Below are 23,651 nucleotides of genomic sequence, written 5' to 3'. Positions count from 1 at the left end.
GCACTCGGAGCGCTTCGTTTTTCGAAGAAGCCCGAAGTTTCCTTATAAAGCAACTTCGGAAAATTAAGTGGTCCGAGTGCCACCCCGCTGGCGATTTACATTCTAGCTGGCGAGATTATAGATTAGTCGCCCGAAGAAAAGGCGATTTGTCACCCCGAATCTTCGCGTGTGTCTCTGCCCTATGAGTAAGAGTCTAGAATGAGCAACAACACAAGGATTCTCTAACATAAAAAGTTTTACTATTTTATTGGTGAAATAGTTTCACGCAACATTATCCACTTACTGTAGGTTAAACAATAGAAATATATCATTTGCATAATTGGTCTAACGAGTATTTACTTCCCCTGAAGCGTCATTGTTATGAGTTTTGCTAAAGGCATGAGTTGGGAACTACCCCGACATTTATATATATATATATATTTATTTATTGTACTACTGAATATCACAGGGTATAAACAGACACTCTATAAGCAAAGCACCAGGTATTAGGAGCATCTTGTATATACCAATAAGCCCCGCCCATAATTGTCTGTCACATGGTATATCGTATAACAATCTGCAAAAACAAAACCCACCTATATACTGTATAGGAACCCCCCTAAAGGCCTCGCCCATTTACCCCACCCAGGAGTGGAGGAATTGTAGTCATCACTTACCTGCCTCTCCTGGGTCTCAGTGGGGGTGGGGTCAATGGGGAAATGCTCTCAAATTAAAGCAACAGTAACACCAAATAAAATCTAAGTATTTAAAAGGAATGACAATATAATGGAGTGTTGCCCTGCACTGATAAAACCGATGAGTTTGCTTTAGAAACTCTACTATAGTTTATATAAACAAGCTGCTGTGTAGCCATGGGGGCAGCCATTCAAGCACAGGATACACAGTAGATAACAGATAAGTACTACTATAGTTTATATAAACAAGCTGCTGTGTAGCCATGGGGGCAGCCATTCAAGCACAGGATACACAGTAGATAACAGATAAGTACTACTATAGTTTATATAAACAAGCTGCTGTGTAGCCATGGGGGCAGCCATTCAAGCACAGGATACACAGTAGATAACAGATAAGTACTACTATAGTTCATATAAACAAGCTGCTGTGTAGCCATGGGGGCAGCCATTCAAGCACAGGATACACAGTAGATAACAGATAAGTACTACTATAGTTTATATAAACAAGCTGCTGTGTAGCCATGGGGGCAGCCATTCAAGCACAGGATACACAGTAGATAACAGATAAGTACTACTATAGTTTATATAAACAAGCTGCTGTGTAGCCATGGGGGCAGCCATTCAAGCACAGGATACACAGTAGATAACAGATAAGTACTACTATAGTTTATATAAACAAGCTGCTGTGTAGCCATGGGGGCAGCCATTCAAGCACAGGATACACAGTAGATAACAGATAAGTACTACTATAGTTCATATAAACAAGCTGCTGTGTAGCCATGGGGGCAGCCATTCAAGCACAGGATACACAGTAGATAACAGATAAGTACTACTATAGTTTATATAAACAAGCTGCTGTGTAGCCATGGGGGCAGCCATTCAAGCACAGGATACACAGTAGATAACAGATAAGTACTACTATAGTTTATATAAACAAGCTGCTGTGTAGCCATGGGGGCAGCCATTCAAGCACAGGATACACAGTAGATAACAGATAAGTACTACTATAGTTTATATAAACAAGCAGCTGCGTAGCCATGGGGGCAGCCATTCAAGCACAGGATACACAGTAGATAACAGATAAGTACTACTATAGTTTATATAAACAAGCTGCTGTGTAGCCATGGGGGCAGCCATTCAAGCACAGGATACACAGTAGATAACAGATAAGTACTACTATAGTTTATATAAACAAGCTGCTGTGTAGCCATGGGGGCAGCCATTCAAGCACAGGATACACAGTAGATAACAGATAAGTACTACTATAGTTTATATAAACAAGCTGCAGTGTAGCCATGGGGCAGCCATTCAAGCACAGGATACACAGTAGATAACAGATAAGTACTACTATAGTTTATATAAACAAGCTGCTGTGTAGCCATGGGGGCAGCCATTCAAGCACAGGATACACAGTAGATAACAGATAAGTACTACTATAGTTTATATAAACAAGCTGCAGTGTAGCCATGGGGCAGCCATTCAAGCACAGGATACACAGTAGAGAACAGATAAGTACTACTATAGTTTATATAAACAAGCTGCTGTGTAGCCATGGGGGCAGCCATTCAAGCACAGGATACACAGTAGATAACAGATAAGTACTACTATAGTTTATATAAACAAGCTGATGTGTAGCCATTGGGGCAGCCATTCAAGCACAGGATACACAGCAGATAACAGATAATTACTACTATAGTTTATATAAACAAGCTGCTGTGTAGCCATGGGGGCAGCCATTTAAACACAGGATACACAGTAGAGATAAGCTCTGAAGAATCCAATTATATACTACAGAGCTTATCTGTTATCTACTGTGTATCCTGTGCTTGTATGGCTGCCCCCATGGCTGCACAGCAGCTTGTTTATATAAACTATAGTAGTACTTATCTGTTATCTACTGTGTGTCCTGTGCTTGAATGGCTGCCCCATGGCTACACAGCAGCTTGTTTATATAAACTATAGTAGTACTTATCTGTTATCTACTGTGTATCCTGTGCTTGAATGGCTGCCCCCATGGCTACACAGCAGCTTGTTTATATAAACTATAGTAGTGTTTCTGAAGCAATCACACCAGTTGTACCAGTGCAGGGAAACAGTACATTATATATTTATTACCTTAAAACACGTATTTTTTAGAGTTACTGTTCCTTTAAGTTTTGTTTCTGCGAGAAAAGCACCGACCTCACCTTCCCACACTGTCAGAAGGCTTTGGATTAAAGTGAGTCTGACCAACTAAGTTACTGGAGCAAACAGGAGCCTCTTTTTTTTTAAAGGAACGGATACCTTATATGTAAGTAAAATAAAGTCCCTGACTTTTTAAAGCTTGGTAAGTGAAGAATAATTGTAAAAAGGCTCAGAGCGGAGAGGCCTGTGTCAGATGGTGCTGGTTATTTACTATGTAGATTAATATCATTGCACCAATTAGGACACAATCTGCTGGTTGAACAGATTTCATTGTGCTAATAATAGTACAAAAGATTTGTTATTGTCCCTCCTATGGTGGGAGTGGTCCAGCCATTTCCTTTGCAAACAATCAGGAAACTACAGGAGGGACATATGGAAGACTTGAGAGTGGCCCTGCACTTATACACAGGAGAGACACTGCCACTTATATAGTAACATCAGAGACATCTGGTCGGGCCCAGTAATCACAGTACAGGTATGGGATCCATTATCCAGAAACCCGTTATCCTGAAAGCTCGAATTACATAAAGGCTGTCTCCATAGACTCCATTTTATCAAAAAAAAAATTAAGAAATGATTTCCTTTTTCTGTGTAATAATAAAACAGTAACTTGTATTTGATCCCAACTAAGATATAATTAATCCTTATTGGAGGCAAAACCAGCCTATTGGGGTTATTTAATGTTTATATGATTTTCTAGTAGACTTAAGGTATGAAGATCCAAATTACAAAAATATCTATTATCTGGAAACCCCCAGGTCCCGAGCATTCTGGATAACAGGTCCTATACCTATACCAGTAAGCAATAGGTTTTATTAACTGGCTGATATGGAATACTGGTTCCGACATTTGCTTTACTGGTATAAAGAGTCAACAGAACTTGCCGATAGGGGGATGTCCTACATTTATATTCCCATGAGCTGACGCTCTAAAAAAGGGAAATGGACGGACACCTTGTGCAGGAGACATGCCGCCAGGAATGCTTGTGGGAATGGGAGGAGCCATGGGAAGCGGATTGTGCTTTAGTCAGGAATTCTTGCCGCTTTGGGTTTGTTTTATCTCCTGTGGAAGAGAAAAAATAGAACAATTACTGTGTGTGAACCCCCGCTTGGCTCCCCTTATACCAGTGATCCCCAACTAGTGACTTGTGAGCAATAAGTTGCTCCCCAACCCCTTGGATGTTGCTCCCAGTTAGAGTCCTGCAGCAGGTCGGGTACTCGCGGGTTAACTGTAAAAACCTGCGGTGCCCTGTGGGTTGCAGGTAGAAGTTTCGGCAATGGGGAAAGACGCAGGTCGGCGGTTTTCCGGGTTTGCAGGTCGGGTCGCGGGTTTTCTGAATAGAGTTTTACTCCTTTTTTTTCCTGAGCACTTCAGGTTTTACTCCTTTTTTTCTGATCACACCTACTTCTAATGATGTCACTTCCTGTTTATGACAGCACTTCCTGTTTCGTGATGGTCAGTGGGTCACGGATCGGGTTGTGGATAAGGTACTTGCGTGTCGGCTCAGGTAGCGGGTCCAAGCGAGTAAGTATGAGGGTTCGGGTTTAACAAATTGGTTCCGTGCAAGACTCTATTTCTAGTGACCTCAAAGCAGGTGATTATTTTTGAATTCCAGGCTTGGAGGCAAGTTTTGGTTGAGTAAAAACTAGGAGGCAGATTTATCAAGGGTCAAATTGAAAAATCTAATTAGAAATTTGCGTTTTTTTATGATCAGAACTGTCAAATTCGACTAGGGGAGTTATTCAAATTCGATTCGAGTTTTTTTAAAAAAAAATGTTGAATTCGATTTTCGAGATTTATCATTCTCTGGACTCAAATTCAGCAATTCGCCACCTAAAACCTGCCGAATTGCTGTTTAAGTCAATGGGAGAGGTCCAGGGATCAATTTTGAGTTGTTTGCAGCCTTCCTGACATTCAAGTTTTTTTTTCAGAGAAAAAGCTTGAATCGAGTTTTTAAAATTCAAATCAGATTCGTTTCGAGTTTACGCGTCAATTCCATTCCTCTGAGTTTAAACATTTGATTTCTTTAATAAATTTCGATTGGTTGAATTTATGGGAGTTTTTAAAAATTTCAAAAATTCAACAAATGTGCCTCCCTGTGTGCTGCCAAACAGAGTCTTCTTTAGACGGCCATTGTACACAGGGGCTACCAAATAACCAATCCCAGCTCTTAGTTGCCCCCCAGGAACTTTTTCATGATTGTGTTTTGCTCCCCAAATCTTTTTACAATGGAAAGTGGCTCACGGGTAAAAAAAAAAGTCATATAGTCTACTTACTTCTCCCAGAATCCCCTTCAGTTTAGTGTATGCCTCTTCTAAATCATCATTAACAATAATGGCATCAAACAGGCCCGGCTCTTTGCCTTTAAAACACAAAAATAACTGGCGTTTAGATAGGGAGGCCCTTAGAGAAAACAGCAAAAAATTTTGGCAAAAACATTAATTTCATCAGTCCCTATGGGAAACGTCTGAAATACGACTTGTGTAACTTGCCTCATAGGAAACAATGAAGCCTATTTTGCAATAAGCAGTTTGCTTTATAATAAACTTTGCTCTAAGAAATGTTAATAGGAGAGAGGGGACTGATGCCCCAAACTAAATAGACATTTGTCCATTGGTATTTGACAGATTCGTGGAAATAGGAAAAGTCCTCATTTGCTTAAAGGGATTCTGTCATGATTTTTATGATGTAGTTTTTATTTCTAAATTACACTGTTTACACTGCAAATAATTCACTGTACAATATAAAATTTTCATTCCTGAACCAACAAGTGTATTTAGTTGTAATATTGGTGTGTAGGTGCATCTCAGGTCATTTTGTCTGGTCATGTGATTTCAGAAAGTGCCAGCACTTTAGGAGAGAAATGCTTTCTGGCAGGCTGTTGTTTCTCCTACTCAATGTAACTGAATGTGTCTCAGTGGGACATGGATTTTACTATTGAGTGTTGTTCTTAGATCTACCAGGCAGCTGTTATCTTGTATTAGGGAGCTGCTATCTAGTTACCTTCCCATTGTTCTTTTGTTTGGCTGCTGGGGGGGAAAGGGAGGGGGTGATATCACTCCAACTTGCAGTACTGCAGTAAAGAGTGATTGAAGTTTAGCACATCACAAGTCACATGACTTGGGGCAGCTGGGAATCTGACAATATGTCTAGCCCCATGTCAGATTTCAAAATTGAATATAAAAAAATCCGTTTGCTCTTTTGAGAAATGGATTTCAGTGCAGAATTCTGCTGGAGTAGCCCTATTAACTGATGTGTTTTGGAAAAAAAACATGTTTTCCTATGACAGTATCCCTTTAAGGGGAAAGGGCTGTTGCCTCTCTGAAGCCTGTGGATTGGACTAGAGTTTTCAGTAGAAGCAGTGACTGCTGGGAACAAGGGCTGAAATAAATGTTTCTCCCTTTCAGGAAGCAGCTGAATGTGTGTGGCTGGTTCTGGACACGGGACACCTACTGATCTCCAGGTCTTCGATGGCCGCGTTCAGTCTCTTCTGTAAACTTTCCTCTGACTCTGTATTTCTGTCTCGCAGCCGCTTTTCCTGTTTTGGGGAGAAAACTCATAATGTTTAGTCATTTGTGATCCATACTATGCTTTAAAGGAGAAAAAAACCCTGAAAATTAATATGGCTAAAAATGGCATATTTTACATACTGAACTTATTGCACGAGGCTAAAGTTTGAGCTTGTCAATAGCAGCAATGATCCAGGACTTCAAACTTGTCACAGGGGGTCACCATCTTGGAAAGTGTCTGTGACACTCACATGCTCAGTGGGCTCTGATTGGCTGTTGAGAAGCTAAGCTTAGGGCTCGTCACTAATTATCCAGCAGAAAATGAGCTTCCCTGGCTGTAATATAAGCTGATACTACAGGTTTGCTGATTATTTAATTCTGATGCTAATTGCACTGGTTTTTGTGCTGCCATGTAGTAATTATGTGTATTAATTACTAATCAGCCTTATATTGTGACATTTCTATTCTATGTGTACTGTATATTGTGAGTGGGTCCCTAAGCTCAGTAAGTGACAGCAGCACAGAGCATGTGAATCAGTGAATCAGCAGAAAAGAAGATGGGGAGCTACTGGGGCATCTTTGGAGACACAGATCTTTACTGCTAAAGGGCTGTGGTTGCCTTGGGCTGGTACAGAAGCACAAAACATCATGTACAACATTTCTACCTACTTCTTGAGTTAGGCTTTAGTTCTCCTTTAAACCAAAAAGAAGATTCCCTTCTAAAGTGATTGGCTACCTTGTTGAGAAGTGCAGGGAGCCAATCGGGCTTCTCATAGATCTACCTTAACTCACTAGTAACTTACTAATATCTGAACGGACGGAGGGTGAATGGAGATGTAAATGGGATTCAGACGGGTCTTCTTGATGCTCTTCACTCCCTGCATGTCGATGTCCAGTATACAGATCTGATTATTGGCCTGGACGGCCTGCACGGCTGCTGTACTGTGGGGAGAAGGGTGAGACCAATCAAAAACGCTGCCTTACACTTTGCTCCAATCAGAAAACAGAGCACATTGTTCAGGGCGCCCAAAAACGGTTTGTACATTTATTCCTCATTGCCGCCGGTTTTATCGTTATCTGTTAATGGAATTTCTATCGACAGCAGTGTGTCTGGCACTTTTTCTCTACAGAAAGTTCTCCTCCAGTTTTCTTAATCAGCTGCCTCCGCTACATTGTTTCAGGAGTCAGAAGCAGCAATGCAGAGACTATAAGCAGACAGAGTCGCTGGTTACACAACATAAGGCTGGTATTTAGGATTAAACCATAGATCACCTGGTGTTTCACAATCTTCTTCTCAAATAATCCAATTAGTGGGTCAGGAGGAGTTTAAAGGAACAATAACTTAAACAAATGAAAGTGTTTTAAAGTAATAAAGATATACTGGTGTATTTGCTTCAGAAACACTACTATAGTTTATATAAACAAGCTGCTGTGTAGCCATGGGGGCAGCCATTCAAGCACAGGATACACAGTAAATAACAGATAAGTACTACTATAGTTTATATAAACAAGCTGCTGTGTAGCCATGGGGGCAGCCATTCAAGCACAGGATACACAGTAGGTAACAGATCAGTACTACTATAGTTTATATAAACAAGCTGCTGTGTAGCCATGGGGGCAGCCATTCAAGCACAGGATACACAGTAGATAACAGATAAGTACTACTATAGTTTATATAAACAAGCTGCTGTGTAGCCATGGGGGCAGCCATTCAAGCACAGGATACACAGTAGATAACAGATAAGTACTACTATAGTTTATATAAACAAGCTGCTGTGTAGCCATGGGGGCAGCCATTCAAGCACAGGATACACAGTAGATAACAGATAAGTACTACTATAGTTTATATAAACAAGCTGCTGTGTAGCCATGGGGGCAGCCATTCAAGCACAGGATACACAGTAGATAACAGATAAGTACTACTATAGTTTATATAAACAAGCTGCTGTGTAGCCATGGGGGCAGCCATTCAAGCACAGGATACACAGTAGGTAACAGATCAGTACTACTATAGTTTATATAAGCAAGCTGCTGGGCTTCCCCTCATACATTACATTTTCCTTACTTTAAAGCAATTCATTTTTTTGGTGTTACTGTTCCTTGAATGAATGAATGAGTAACAGCTCTGGCAATGGAATAGTGGTAACAAGAGAAGTGTTTGAACCAAGTGGAAGATGTGACAGGTGGCAGTTGCAGGTGTTGGAAAAATAGAATGTCATTTATAGTCACAATTATTACATGATGAGGTGACTCTAGGGAAGCAACCGGTTGAATCATTCTGACACTAGTCTATAGGGTGACACTGACACAAGAGATGGCACAGGATTCATAATATGCTAAGATGGGTCTGGGGACACTAGTCTGTAGCAACTGCATGTTCCACATATACAGATGGAGCAGGTTTAGATAACATATACATCTCGTGCCTCCTCCTATCAGCTGTGCCCACCTCAAAGCAAAGTCAAGTACATATTGCAGTGGGAATCACACACAGTCTTGGGCATGTCAGAAACAGGAGAGGTGCATGTTGAAATGAGACCCATCTGTAGTTCACATGTCACAATACAAAACATAGATAAAGTCATATGAAAAAGTTTGGGAACCCCTCTTAATTCTTTGGAGTTTTGTTTATCATTGGCTGAGCTTTCAAAGTAGCAACTTCCTTTTAATATATAACTTGCCTTATGGAAACAGTAGTATTTCAGCAGTGACATAAAGTTTATTGGATTATAACAAAATTAGACAGGTGCATAAATTTGGGCATCAATACTTAGTTACAAATGTAACAGCCTCTAGACGCCTCCTATAGACTTTGATGAGTGTCTGGATTCTGGATGTGACTATTTCTGACCATTGGTCCATACAAAATCTCTCCAGTTCAGTTAAATTTGATGGCTGCCGAGCATGGACAGTCTGCTTCAAATCATCCCATAGATTTTCCATGATATTCAAGTCGGGGGACTCCAGAATATTGTACTTGTCCCTCTGCATAAATGTCTTTGTAGATTTCCAAGTGAGTTTAGGGTCATTGTCTTGTTGGAATATCCGACCCCTGCAGCGGAACTTCAACTTTGTGACTGATGCTTGAACATTATCCTGAAGAATTTGTTGATATTGGGTTGAATTCATCCGACCCTCGACTTTAACAAGGCGCCAGTAGTCCCTGAACTAGCCACACAGCCCCTGAACTAGTCACACAGCCCCTGAACTAGCCACACAGCCCCTGAACTAGCCACACAGCCCCTGAACTAGCCACACAGCCCCACAGCATGATGGGACCTCCACCAAATGTGACAGTCGGTAGCAGGTGTTTTTCTTGGAATGCCGTGTTCTTCTTCCGCCATGTAAAGCACTTTTTTTTATGACCAAATAACTACATTTTTGTCTCATCAGTCCAAAGCACTTTGTTCCAAAATGACTGTGACTTGTCTAAATGAGCTTTTCCATAGAACAAGCGAGTGTGTTTGTGTGAGTGCAGAAAGGGCTTCTCATCCCCCTGCCATACACATGTTCTTTGTGCAAATTGTGCTGAATTGTAGAACGATGTACAGATACACCATCTGCAGCAAAATGTTCTTGCAGGTGATGTTTGGGTTGTCTGCAGGACCACCATCAGAATTTCCTGGGCCCCCTGGGCTGCGCCCACCGCAAGCCCCACCTACAGGTCCGCCCTCCCCACCACACAGTAAAAAAACAAAAAATATATTGGTGGCTAGGGTTCCCACATGTTAATAAAAAAATAAAAAGATATTGGTGGTCAGGGCCCCCCATAAAAAAACATTTGTGGCCAGAGCCCCCCATTAAAAAATATTGGTGGCTAGGACCCCACATGAGAAAAAAAAAAATTGGTGGCCAAAATTGGTGGTCAGCCCCCCCCCCCACATTATAAAAAAATTGGTGGCCAGGGCCCCTTAAATGTCCATGCCTTCCCAAAGTCAGCAGCTCTCAGAAAGATGGGGGGCCCGGCTAAGTTACCCTCGGGCCCCCTACAACTCTCCCCCCTGTCCCCCCCCCCCCTGTTGGCTGCCCTGGCTGTCTGTAACCATTCTCACATATGCCGCTCCTGTATTTTTCTTGGCCGGCCAGACCTGGGTTTTACAGCAACTGTGCCTGTGGCCTTCCATTTCCTGATTCCATTCCTTACAGTTGGAACTGACAGTTTAAACCTCTGAGAAGCTTTTTGTAGCCTTCCCCTAAACATCATACTGAACAATCTTTGTTTTCAGATCTTTTAAGAGTTGCTTTGAGGATCCCATGCTGTCACTCTTCAGAGGAGAGTCAAACAGAAGCACAACTTGCAATTGGTCACCTTAAATACCTTTTCTCGTGGTTGGACACACCTGCCTATGAAGTTCAAGGCTTAACGAGCTAATCCAACCAATCTGGTGTTGCCAGTAATCAGTATTGAGCAGTTACATGCATTCAAATTAGCAAAATTACAAGGGTACACAAATTTTTGCACAACCAGTTTTTCACATTTGATTTAACTTTATACAACTGAATACTGCTTCACTAAAAAGCTTAGTTCAGAAAACACCCCAGTACTCGGATGTTCCTGGGAAATGAAAGACATCCCACTGTTATCTTTTTTGTTGAAAGTGGAGTAAATTATTATGCAGACTGAGAGGGGTTCCCAAACTTTTTCATATGACTGTACAAAGAGACAAGGGATTAGAAGAGAGCTACTTATAGAGTACTACCTGGTCCCATACATGTTGCCAGAAAACACTGCATGTTCTATAAAGTCCCCTCTCTCTACTCCCTTCTTCATGTCCTCGAGAGTCACAAAGTGATAATCTGGGGGGACAAAAAGCAACAAAAGTGGAAGATGTGACAGGTGGCAGTTGCAGGCGTTGGAAAAAGAGAATGTCATTTATAGTCACAATTATTACATGATGAGGTGACTAGGGAATGGGGGTACACCAGCAACTGAAGAGCCACAGACTGAATGTCCCTGATAAACAAATAAGGGGAGGAAACAAAAAGCAATTTTAACAAACAAGGGAAACTTGTGCTCACCACTAATTTTTAAAACCATTAGGGGGGTGCAATGAGGCTGTGACCACAAAATACATTCAGATCAATCCCTGTTTTGTTTAAAGGGTAAGGCATTTTCAGTAGCAGTAGCACAAAATGTCCTAAATATATTGATAATGGGTTGAGCACAGAGGACTCTTGTATTTGTCTCTATGCAAAAAGCAATTTTAATTGAGGCCCCATTACAATCTGCAGGGGTGAAATGGTGAGATGAAGGCCCAGTGGACTGTGTAAATGCTCTAGAGAACTAATTCTTCCTGGTGTTACGGATCATTTAGTGTTATACCCCAATGTTACTTTCCTACTAAATATAACGTTGTATATGAATCACTCACCTTTACCATGAACTTCCCCAGGCCGGGGCTTTCTTGTGGTATCTGGAAATAAACACACGAGTTAATGAGATTAAAGGATTAATGGCAAAGCAGCTACAGGGAATATAATTAGGGAACTCACTGCAAGTGGAGCTCATGTAACCGCCAATCACATTTACATCTCCCTTCCCTTCTTTCCTCCTACTTCTTATTCCTCTCCCTTTTTCTCTTCTCTCTGGCCCTTCTCTTGCCCTGTTCTAGGGATTTGTTACCTATTATAGGGGTGCTCTTTGTACCCAATGTGCAGGATTGTGGGGAGCAGACGGACTGGACACTGGGCAAAGAGTAAGAGGGCGATGGTTCTGACTTCCCTGTACTAAGCACAATTCAGCAGGAACAGCCCCTAAGTTTGCTCATAGTCTGTACAGAGAGATCCCATAAAACTATGGCAGCATAGGTATTCCCTGTACTAAGCACAATTCAGCAGGAACAGTCCCCTAAGTTTGCTCATAGTCTGTACAGAGAGATCCCATAAAACTATGGCAGCATAGGTATTCCCTGTACTAAGCACAATTCAGCAGGAACAGCCTCTAAGTTTGCTCATAGTCTGTACAGCGAGATCCCATAAAACTATGGCAGCATAGGTATTCCCTGTACTAAGCACAATTCAGCAGGAACAGCCTCTAAGTTTGCTCATAGTCTGTACAGCGAGATCCCATAAAACTATGGCAGCATAGGTATTCCCTGTACTAAGCACAATTCAGCAGGAACAGCCTCTAAGTTTGCTCATAGTCTGTACAGAGAGATCCCATAAAACTATGGCAGCATAGGTATTCCCCTGTACTAAGCACAATTCAGCAGGAACAGCCCCTAAGTTTGCTCATAGTCTGTACAGCGAGATCCCATAAAACTATGGCAGCATAGGTATTCCCTGTACTAAGCACAATTCAGCAGGAACAGTCCCCTAAGTTTGCTCATAGTCTGTACAGAGAGATCCCATAAAACTATGGCAGCATAGGTATTCCCTGTACTAAGCACAATTCAGCAGGAACAGCCCCTAAGTTTGCTCATAGTCTGTACAGAGAGATCCCATAAAACTATGGCAGCATAGGTATTCGCCTGTACTAAGCACAATTCAGCAGGAACAGTCCCTAAGTTTGCTCATAGTCTGTATAGAGAGATCCCATAAAACTATGGCAGCATAGGTATTCCCTGTACTAAGCACAATTCAGCAGGAACAGTCCCCTAAATTTGCTCATAGTCTGTACAGAGAGATCCCATAAAACTATGGCAGCATAGGTATTCCTCTGTACTAAGCACAATTCAGCAGGAACAGCCCCTAAGTTTGCTCATAGTCTGTACAGAGAGATCCCATAAAACTATGGCAGCATAGGTATTCCTCTGTACTAAGCACAATTCAGCAGGAACAGCCCATAAGTTTGCTCATAGTCTGTACAGGGAGATCCCATAAAGCTATGGCAGCATAGGTATTCCCTGTACTAAGCACAATTCAGCAGGAACAGTCCCCTAAGTTTGCTCATAGTCTGTACAGAGAGATCCCATAAAACTATGGCAGCATAGGTATTCCCTGTACTAAGCACATTTCATGTTATTTAGGGGTGATTGAATTTGTACTTACGAGAAACTGAAAAGCCAAATAGTCCTTCATATTCTCTCATGAGCATCTTCAGGAGGGTACTTTTTCCTGCTCCGGAGGGTCCGGTCAGCACAACTGGCCTGGGCCCAGCCATACCTGCAAATCAGAGCAGCAGAATGTTGGTTATCTGAGGCCTCAACAAATTAGTCTAAAGGAGCAAGATCTTTGCAGCAGCAGGGCACACACTCGATCATCACAGTATTGGGATAAAGTGATTGGCTAGCCATCGGGGAGGAGGGAAAAATGATTGGTTGGTGAAAACATCATTAGAATTGCAGCTGATAAATGGGCAGGCGTGTGTGCAAGTCAGACAGCTTATCTCTAATGAGTGTCAGCAGCACAATGATAACGACATAGTCCTGCTGATACTGCTGCTAAGGGAAAGTTAAAGGGGACGTAAACCTGATGAAATAGAATGCAATCCCAAGCAATTTCCTAAATAAAGGTTCCCATTTCTGATATTCATTACTGGCTGGTATTGAGAGCAGTGTCTATCTGTCCCTTTCTGCACTGCTGGTTCTGCCTACTGAAAGCATGCAGCAGAAGTCAGTCCTCCGGGCTTTTTTACTCCTCCGGGAGGATGTGCAGCAATCGCATCATTTAAAGGCACCAGTTCCCTCTGCAGTGCAGCAGCTTCCCCCTCCCGGGCGCTGTGTAAGGTTCCAGTTGGCTTGGCAGAAATAAAAGGGACAAGTGCAAACACACACACAAAACACACAGACACAAAACACACACAAGTCTCAGTAGTGTGACACTATCCGTCAGCTCACATGGAATGTCACTGTATCAGCAGCAAATACTGGCACTGCCCACGTCCCCCCAAGGATAGAGAGTAGAGTCCTGAAGCGGGTCGGGTCCCCTGCGGGTTGCAGGTAGAAATTTCGGGAGCGGGTATAGACGCGGGTCAGCGGTTCCCCGGGTTTGCGGGTCTTTGAAAATAGTGAGTTTTACTCCTTTTTTTCCTGATTACGCCAACTTTTAATGATGTCACTTCCGGTTCACAATGACAGCACTTCCTGTTTCTTGATGGTCGGCGGGTGACGGATCGGGTTGCAGATAAGGTACTTGCGGGTCGTGTGGTGGGTCCAAGCGGGTAAGTATGCGGGTCCGGGTTTAACAAATTCGTTCTGCGCAGGACTCTGCCCAAGGCATGGGAGCTGCCATATCTATATTTATATGATGGTGTATAATAAAGTCTCACCTATTCACTCACCAGAGATGCACGGCTGCCTGATCCCCGGCTTGTGATGAAGAGGAGGAGGAGGAGGAAACAGCAGCTTTTATTCTCAAGCACAAGGACAGACTGGGACAACAGCCAATGCCTTTAATCCACTCACATTCCTCTTTACCCACTGACACTCCCTGCTCCCACTCTGTGACTTATGTAAAGCAGCAACTCCCTGCAGGGCTTGTATGAGTGACAGCTGATATGGACAGGGAAATCTTGCTAAACAACAGCCAGGTGCTGCCATACCTATTAGCCTTCTGGCACAGTCCCACGTATATACAGGTATGGGATCCATTATCCGGAAACCTATCATCAAGAAAGCACTGAATTACAGAAAGGTTGTCTCCCATAGACTCCTTTTTAGCCAAATAATCCAAATTTTTAAAAAAGATTTCCTTTTTCTGTGTAATAATAAAACAGTAGTTTGTATTTGATCCCAACTAAGATATAATTAATCCTTATTGGAAGCAAAACCAGCCTATTGGCTTTATTTAATGTTTACATGATTTTCTAGTAGACTAAGGGTCAGTCCACACAAGCAGATTTGGGGAGATTTAGTCGTGTGGACTGACCCTTAAGGTACGAAGATCCAGAGTAAGGAAAGATCCTTTATCCAGAAAGCCCCAGTTCCCGAGCATTTTGGACAACAGGTATCATACCGGTACTTGTTCCCAACTAAGATATAATTAATCCTTGTTGGAAGGAAAACCAGACTATTGGGTTTATTTAATGTTTATATGATTTTCTAGTAGACTTACGGTATGAAGATCCAAATTACGGAAAGATCTGTTATCCGGAAATCCCCAGGTCCCGAGCATTCTGGATAACAGGTCCCATACCTGTACCATATAAATATATATATATGCTGTATTATGCAAGCCACAGCCTCATAATTTTTGCATAAAGCAAACAATCCGCAACTTGTTCACATGGTTACAGGTTTTAACAGTGGTTGCTAGGGTCCCTGACCTTAGAAACTAAGCACTGGATAAAATATCTGAAATAAAGTGAAAATTACATATTCCAGATTTTAACAGGAACTTGTCACTATGAGTGTTAAAGCCTACTCCGTGATTATTTCATATTCCGAAAGCTTCTTTCTAGCAGCAGAAGCCTCTCATCTGCCCAGGGCTTATGGGCACCACCTAAATATAAACTTACAGCTGATTATAAGTCACAGGAACACTGGTGGGAGAGCAAAGCATCTCATGGAGGGGAGAGAAAGCCACAAACTCACTACTCTAATTTGTCTTTCAATAAATGCAGATGAGCAAATGCAAGTGCTGCTTTGTGTCCCCCTGCTGCCCAATTCTATTATAATTTGCATTGCTAATAGTCCAGTCATATATGTGTATAACAGCGCCATCTAATGGGCATTAAGGAGCAAACCGACTGTGCAGAAGTCACAGATAAGAATATTATTTTTATATAGTATTTATAAGCCACCAACCTATTTCACAGCGCTGTACATGAGAGGGTGTGTGTGTGTGTGTGTGTGTATATATATATATCAGACATAAAGATTATATAGTGAATAAAGTACCCCCTCTTGTAAAATATAAGGATATTATAAGTTACCGAGCGTTTCATTACCATATAGAAACACAAGTGTATTTATACAGGTCACGGCACTCCGGAGGAACTTCTAATCTCCTTATATTTTGCAACTGGGGGTACTTTATTTATTATGATACACAAGTTTCAGTGAGTCATGTGACAGAAATGACATCAGAACTCACCGTTTATAACTGATGACATCAGAACTTACCGTTTATAAGGATATAATTTACAGGATATTCATGGATTTTATGTATTATATAGTGAATAAAGTACCCCCTCTTGTAAAATATAAGGATATTATAAGTTACCGAGGAGTTTCATGACCATATAAAAGTACGAGGCCGAAGGCCGAGTGTTTTTATACAGGTCATGGAACTCCGAGGTAACTTCTAATATCCTCATATTTTACAACTGGGGGTACTTTATTTATTATAATACACAAATTTTAGTGAGTCATGTGACAGAAATTACATCACTACTCACCGTTTATAACTGATGACATCACTACTCACCGTTTATAAGGATATAATTTACAAGATATTCATGGCTTTTGTGTATTATATACAGATACTGACTGGTACAGAAGGTAAAATGGGCTTCAAACTTTAGAGCTTACAGTCTGAATGAATTCTACCCCATATACATTATATACACACTTTTCATTTTCATTTCTACAGGGATGTGGGGTGACTGTTACCCCATTGTTTCTAGATATCTGTAACCTTGTTATGAGCTAAGGGGGCCCAGTCTGAAGGTCAGTTAGGGGGAGATTTGGAGTGAGTGTTTATTTGTACCCTGGGTACCCCTGGAACTATAGCAGGGTGACTGTTACCCCAATGTTTCTATATATCTGTAACCTTGTTATGAGCTAAGGGGGCCCAGTCTGAAGGTCAGTTAGGGGGAGATTTGGGGTGAGGGCTTATTTGTACCTTGGGTACCCCTGGAACTATAGCAGGGTGACTGTTACCCCAATGTTTCTATATATCTGTAACCTTGTTATGAGCTAAGGGGGCCCAGTCTGAAGGTCAGTTAGGGGGAGATTTGGGGTGAGTGATTATTTGTACCCTGGGTACCCCTGGAACTATAGCAGAGTGACACCCCAATGTTTCTATATATCTGTAACCTTGTTATGAGCTAAGGGGGCCCAGTCTGAAGGTCAGTTAGGGGGAGATTTGGGGTGAGTGATTATTTGTACCCTGGGTACCCCTGGAACTATAGCAGGGTGACACCCCAATGTTTCTATATATCTGTAACCTTGTTATGAGCTAAGGGGGTCCAGTCTGAAGGTCAGTTAGGGGGAGATTTGGGGTGAGTGCTTATTTGTACCCTGGGTACCCCTGGAACTATAGCAGGGTGACACCCCAATGTTTCTATATATCTGTAACCTTGTTATGAGCTAAGGGGGCCCAGTCTGAAGGTCAGTTAGGGGGAGATTTGGGGTGAGTGTTTATTTGTGCCCTGGGTACCCCTGGAACTATAGCAGTGTGACTGTTACCCCAATGTTTCTATATATCTGTAATCTTGTTATGAGCTAAGGGGGCCCAATCTGAAGGTCAGTTAGGGGGAGATTTGGGGTGAGTGCTTATTTGTACCCTGGGTACCCTGGAACTATAGCAGGGTGACACCCCAATGTTTCTATATATCTGTAACCTTGTTATGAGCTAAGGGGGCCCAGTCTGAAGGTCAGTTAGGGGGAGATTTGGGGTGAGTGTTTATTTGTACCCTGGGTACCCCTGGAACTATAGCAGGGTGACACCCCAATGTTTCTATATATCTGTAACCTTGTTATGAGCTAAGGGGGCCCAGTCTGAAGGTCAGTTAGGGGGAGATTTGGGGTGAGTGTTTATTTGTGCCCTGGGTACCCCTGGAACTATAGCAGGGTGACACCCCAATGTTTCTATATATCTGTAACCTTGTTATGAGCTAAGGGGGCCCAGTCTGAAGGTCAGTTAGGGGGAGATTTGGGGTGAGTGCTTATTTGTACCCTGGGTACCCCTGGAACTATAGCAGGGTGACACCCCAATGTTTCTATATATCTGTAACCTTGTTATGAGCTAAGGGGGCCCAGTCTGAAGGTCAGTTAGGGGGAGATTTGGGGTGAGTGTTTATTTGTACCCTGGGTACCCCTGGAACTATAGCAGGGTGACACCCCAATGTTTCTATATATCTGTAACCTTGTTATGAGCTAAGGGGGCCCAGTCTGAAGGTCAGTTAGGGGGAGATTTGGGGTGAGTGTTTATTTGTGCCCTGGGTACCCCTGGAACTATAGCAGGGTGACACCCCAATGTTTCTATATATCTGTAACCTTGTTATGAGCTAAGGGGGCCCAGTCTGAAGGTCAGTTAGGGGGAGATTTGGGGTGAGTGCTTATTTGTACCCTGGGTACCCCTGGAACTATAGCAGGGTGACAGTTACCCCAATGTTTCTATATATCTGTAACCTTGTTATGAGCTAAGGGGGCCCAGTCTGAAGGTCAGTTAGGGGGAGATTTGGGGTGAGTGTTTATTTGTACCCTGGGTACCCCTGGAACTATAGCAGGGTGACACCCCAATGTTTCTATATATCTGTAACCTTGTTATGAGCTAAGGGGGCCCAGTCTGAAGGTCAGTTAGGGGGAGATTTGGGGTGAGTGTTTATTTGTGCCCTGGGTACCCCTGGAACTATAGCAGGGTGACACCCCAATGTTTCTATATATCTGTAACCTTGTTATGAGCTAAGGGGGCCCAGTCTGAAGGTCAGTTAGGGGGAGATTTGGGGTGAGTGCTTATTTGTACCCTGGGTACCCCTGGAACTATAGCAGGGTGACAGTTACCCCAATGTTTCTATATATCTGTAACCTTGTTATGAGCTAAGGGGGCCCAGTCTGAAGGTCAGTTAGGGGGAGATTTGGGGTGAGTGTTTATTTGTACCCTGGGTACCCCTGGAACTATAGCAGGGTGACACCCCACTGTTTCTATATATCTGTAACCTTGTTATGAGCTAAGGGGGCCCAGTCTGAAGGTCAGTTAGGGGGAGATTTGGGGTGAGTGTTTATTTGTACCCTGGGTACCCCTGGAACTATAGCAGGGTGACACCCCACTGTTTCTATATATCTGTAACCTTGTTATGAGCTAAGGAGGCTCAGCCTGAAGGTCAGTTAGGGGGAGATTTGGGGTGAGTGTTTATTTGTGCCCTGGGTACCCCTGGAACTATAGCAGGGTGACTGTTACCCCAATGTTTCTATATATCTGTAACCTTGTTATGAGCTAAGGGGGCCCAGTCTGAAGGTCAGTTAGGGGGAGATTTGGGGTGAGTGTTTATTTGTACCCTGGGTACCCCTGGAACTATAGCAGGGTGACACCCCAATATTTCTATATATCTGTAACCTTGTTATGAGCTAAGGGGGCCCAGCCTGAAGGTCAGTTAGGGGGAGATTTGGGGTGAGTGTTTATTTGTACCCTGGGTACCCCTGGAACTATAGCAGGGTGACACCCCAATATTTCTATATATCTGTAACCTTGTTATGAGCTAAGGGGGCCCAGCCTGAAGGTCAGTTAGGGGGAGATTTGGGGTGAGTGTTTATTTGTACCCTGGGTACCCCTGGAACTATAGCAGGGTGACACCCCAATGTTTCTATATATCTGTAACCTTGTTATGAGCTTAAAAGAGAAGGAAAGGGAACATCTCTGTGGAAGGCTAAACTGCAATTATAATGACTTGCTTTAAACCATGGGCAGATGCTCTTGATCACTGAAAACCAGCTCGGGTGTTGCCATCTCTCTCGCAGGGATCTCATGCAGACACTGTGTGGATGTGCAGGAGAGTGAAAAGCAGAATTTTGAGGCTTTATACATTATACTGTAGCACATACAAGTCAAGCACAGAGGCAATGTGGTGCTTAGAGAGTACTGACTAATGACTGGTGGGTGGATAACAATTTGGCAGCCCTCCAGTCCTTCCCATCGTTTGCAGTAAGACCACTGAGTGTTGACTCTATGCAGGAACAATAATTCATTATTGGGGCAGTAACACAAACAAACTACTGTCGTTAGTGATTAAAGAATCGGGAAGTGCCTGATCATGTGACTGTGGCCCTGTGCTTCCAATTAAAGGGCTAATCACATGCACAAGAATTACATTAGCAGAACAGTAAGGGAGAGTTTTAACTGACGATGGGATGAGAGTGAATGAGGTAGATCCCCCCGTGTGTGACCTCTTTGATTCCTTTGTGTAAACCTAGTAAGGACCTGCACTGATCACATGACACACTGACCTCCCTTAGCCAGCGCCTGCCCGCATCCGACTTCCGGGTTCCTTTTATAGACCTGCGCCACCGATGATGTCACAAAAGGGGCGGGGCCAGCAGGTGCAGCGTCTATAAAAGAAGAACCTGGAAGTCGGCAATTGACGGTGGTGGATGGGGAGAGCAGGAGAAGAGCACAACCTGCACCCGTGAAGAAGAGTGCGAGGTCAGCCTGAACTCGCCCGACCCGTTGTTAAACCCGTGGGTATCTAGCCGGCCCGCACATCACTATTACATGCCATGTTCACATCTCAGACAGTTCACCTTGGAGTGAGTCTGATAGATTCCCCGTCTCTTAACCTGCTCTGCCCTACGTTTGTGCAACATACTCTGCCTATGAGAGGGGAACCTGGGGTTGTTTTATCTGGAAATAGTTCTTAGGGGATCGCCAAGGTGTATAAAGGGGAACTATCGTGAACATGAAAATGGAATATAAGCTTCAGCATACAGAAATAACAAACTTTACAGTTTCTGAAATAATCAAGTTTATCTTCACTATCCCTCTCAGCATCTGTTTCTCTTCATTCTGTCTTCATGCAGCAGTTGGGTGTCAGATATTCATTGACAGTTAGATCCAATATATCTTATAGGGGGGCTCCTTTTGCCTAGAAGATGTATTAGAGCTCACTCTATTAAACTCACCAGACATTATGTCTCTCTACATGCAGAATTTGTGCAAAAGGCAGTTATTTTGTTAGATTTTGTTTGTACTGGAATCAGTTATTTGAGTGAGCTCTAATTCATCTGCTAGGAAAGGAGCCCCCCTATAAGATATATTAGATCTAACTGTCAGTGAATATCTGACACCCAACTGCTGCATGAAGACAGAATGAAGAGAAACAGATGCTGAGAGAGGGATAGTGAAGATAAACTTGATTATTTCAGAAACAATACTGAATATTTAATAGGGTGTATTTACAAAGTTTCTTATCTCAGTATGTCAAAGTGTATATTAAATTTTCATTTTCGCAATAGTTCCCCTTTAATCATGCGCTGGGGGTTGCTGTGCTATTAAAGGTGAGGCGAGATACAGGATTTAAGCGTATGTCATAAAGCATATTAAATAGAATAGAAGAAAATGGAGCGCTGCAACAAGGGCCGACTTTAAAAACTTGTCGTTTTATTTGTCGACATTAAAAAACACACGGACATGTAAAGCCTACATTTTCCTGTGCCAGCGTCATTACATTTCCCTAAAACAAATAGCAGCTTTCACCCGGGGGCCATTTTCCTTCAGCGCATTTATATCTACAAACAGCACATATGAGATATAAAGTTCATGCAATTAAAGAATTCAGACGAACACAGGCAGACTTTACTATAATGACAAGTCCTGCTTGGATTGAGCACTGTAATGGTTACTCTGAGCTCAGGAGAGGGGTTAGGATTTAAAAATAGGAGCAGACAGCTAGAGAAGAGTAATCTGAGAAGAACTGAGCATGCTCATGAGCCAACAGCCAAAGGAAATTTCAAAAGGAAGGAGCAGAGTGGGTTAGAGGAGGAGAATGAATCCTAAGTGATTAAGGGGATGCAGCAGCCTTACTATTGACCTTTGAACAACCAGATATTTAGTATTTAGAGATTTCAAAGAGGCTTTTCAGTGACTACATTTCTGCATGGTGCGTTTACATGTCTTTTAACATTTCTTGTGATTTTGTGAGTGTGATTTAAAGGAGAAGTAACCTCCCAATTAGAAAAACCCAATCTACTACCCCTCCCTACCCACATAGTGTATTATTCCAGAAAGTGTCCCTGGCGCCATTCTCACTCATTTATACAGAGTAGCGCAGCTCATGGGCGCCATTTTCCGTGTCTCCGGATCCTCATCCCATGGGCGATTCTGATGACCGGGAAGATGGTGCCCATGAGCTGCGCTGCTCTGTATAAATGAGTGAGAATGCTGCCAGGAATAATACACTATGTGGGTAGGAAGCAGGGTACTAAGGGTACTTGATTGGGCTTTTCTTATTGGACTTTTAGTTCTCCTTTAAAGTGGGCGTGGTTTAGAAAGGGGAGTGGCCGACACTGGCTTCCAATATTGGTCCTCGGTGCTACAGAAGTTGGACAGCAGTGTTGGATACAAGATGAGTGACAAATGGAGATAATAATGAAGAGTGAGAGATACAGGGAACAAGGGGCACGTGACAGAGTCGGTTACTATGGTGACTAGGTATGAAGAGCGCGCTAGACTTACCTGCAGCCGTTACCCGGAAGATCTGTCTCCAGCTTCTGATCATGGAGCCCAGGCTGCAGCTCGCTCACTGCCGTTGGGCGGGACCACGTGGAACAATCACTAGAGGGAAAGGGCGGGGTCAAATGAAAAAGAGGTGGTACTAGGACACGCCTCTGTACTCTATCACGCCTCTATGTACTCTATAGCGCGGCCTACTTCCTGCCGTACCAACAGAAGGTACAATAACGAACGGGCCAATCAGAGAGCACTACACCCTGGTGAGGGCGGAAATAGACATGCAGCGGCGCATTTCCGATGACGCAATCAATAAGAGCCATTTCGTCGTGTTGTGTGGAAAGTGGCAGGCTGTTACTCAAATAGAACTAGCCACGTGATTGTATCGGCTCATAATGTGCCCAGAGACCCGTTTTTATCGGGGACCAGAGTTGTCAGGTGTAATTTTGAAAACCAGCCCAAAACCAGCCGCGTCACTTCAAAAGTAGCCCCAAATAGCACAATATGTGCAGTGAAAACAAAGTCTAAAGAAAATAAATGTGAAAATACACAAATTTTCACTTTCATAAACTTTTCCATGAAGTAAAATGGGACAGATTTGCCCCAAAATTGTCTGAAATTCAGAAAAGTCACCAGAAAATGTGAGAATGCTTAAGAGTGACAGGAGACTGGGGTACAGGGCCCAAAATCTGGGAACGGCCGACTTCAACACAAGTCAGTCCCATTGCATGCTGGGTATTGTAGTCTTACATTACACTTGGCAGTTGGTGAACTGTTACGCAAAAACTACATTACCCAACATGCATTGGGAGACGCAGGCTCGGCACAATAGGGCAACTAAAAACTTTGGCTGGTTTCCAAACTACAAACCAGTCAAAGGCCCAAAAAGTAGCCCAAATCTGTACCTTGGCTAGTTTGTACTTTCAAAACCCGCCTGGGCTTTAAAGTGGACCTGTCACCCAGACATAAAAAGCTGTATAATAAAAGTCCTTTTCAAATTAAACATGAAATCCAAATT

At 42.8% G+C, this 23,651-nt stretch overlaps 1 protein-coding gene across 6 annotated transcripts; it reads right to left on the bottom strand.

Annotated features, from left to right (window-relative positions):
• Positions 1 to 229: 229 nt before the first annotated feature.
• Positions 230 to 22,801, bottom strand: guk1.S (guanylate kinase 1 S homeolog). 6 transcript variants are annotated; one of them, NM_001093338.1, is given in 9 exon segments: positions 230 to 1,024; positions 2,706 to 3,920; positions 5,135 to 5,220; positions 6,312 to 6,396; positions 7,171 to 7,309; positions 11,068 to 11,164; positions 11,740 to 11,781; positions 13,358 to 13,471; positions 22,640 to 22,664. In NM_001093338.1, coding segments are annotated over 7 exon segments (597 nt in total). In that variant the 5' UTR covers positions 13,470 to 13,471; positions 22,640 to 22,664; the 3' UTR covers positions 230 to 1,024; positions 2,706 to 3,884.
• Between the last annotated feature and the right edge of the window lie 850 nt (positions 22,802 to 23,651).

The sequence above is a fragment of the Xenopus laevis genome, chromosome 6S, assembly GCF_017654675.1.
Source record: "Xenopus laevis strain J_2021 chromosome 6S, Xenopus_laevis_v10.1, whole genome shotgun sequence".
NCBI classification, from domain to species: domain Eukaryota; kingdom Metazoa; phylum Chordata; class Amphibia; order Anura; family Pipidae; genus Xenopus; species Xenopus laevis.
This window is presented reverse-complemented; position numbering and strand designations above follow the sequence as displayed.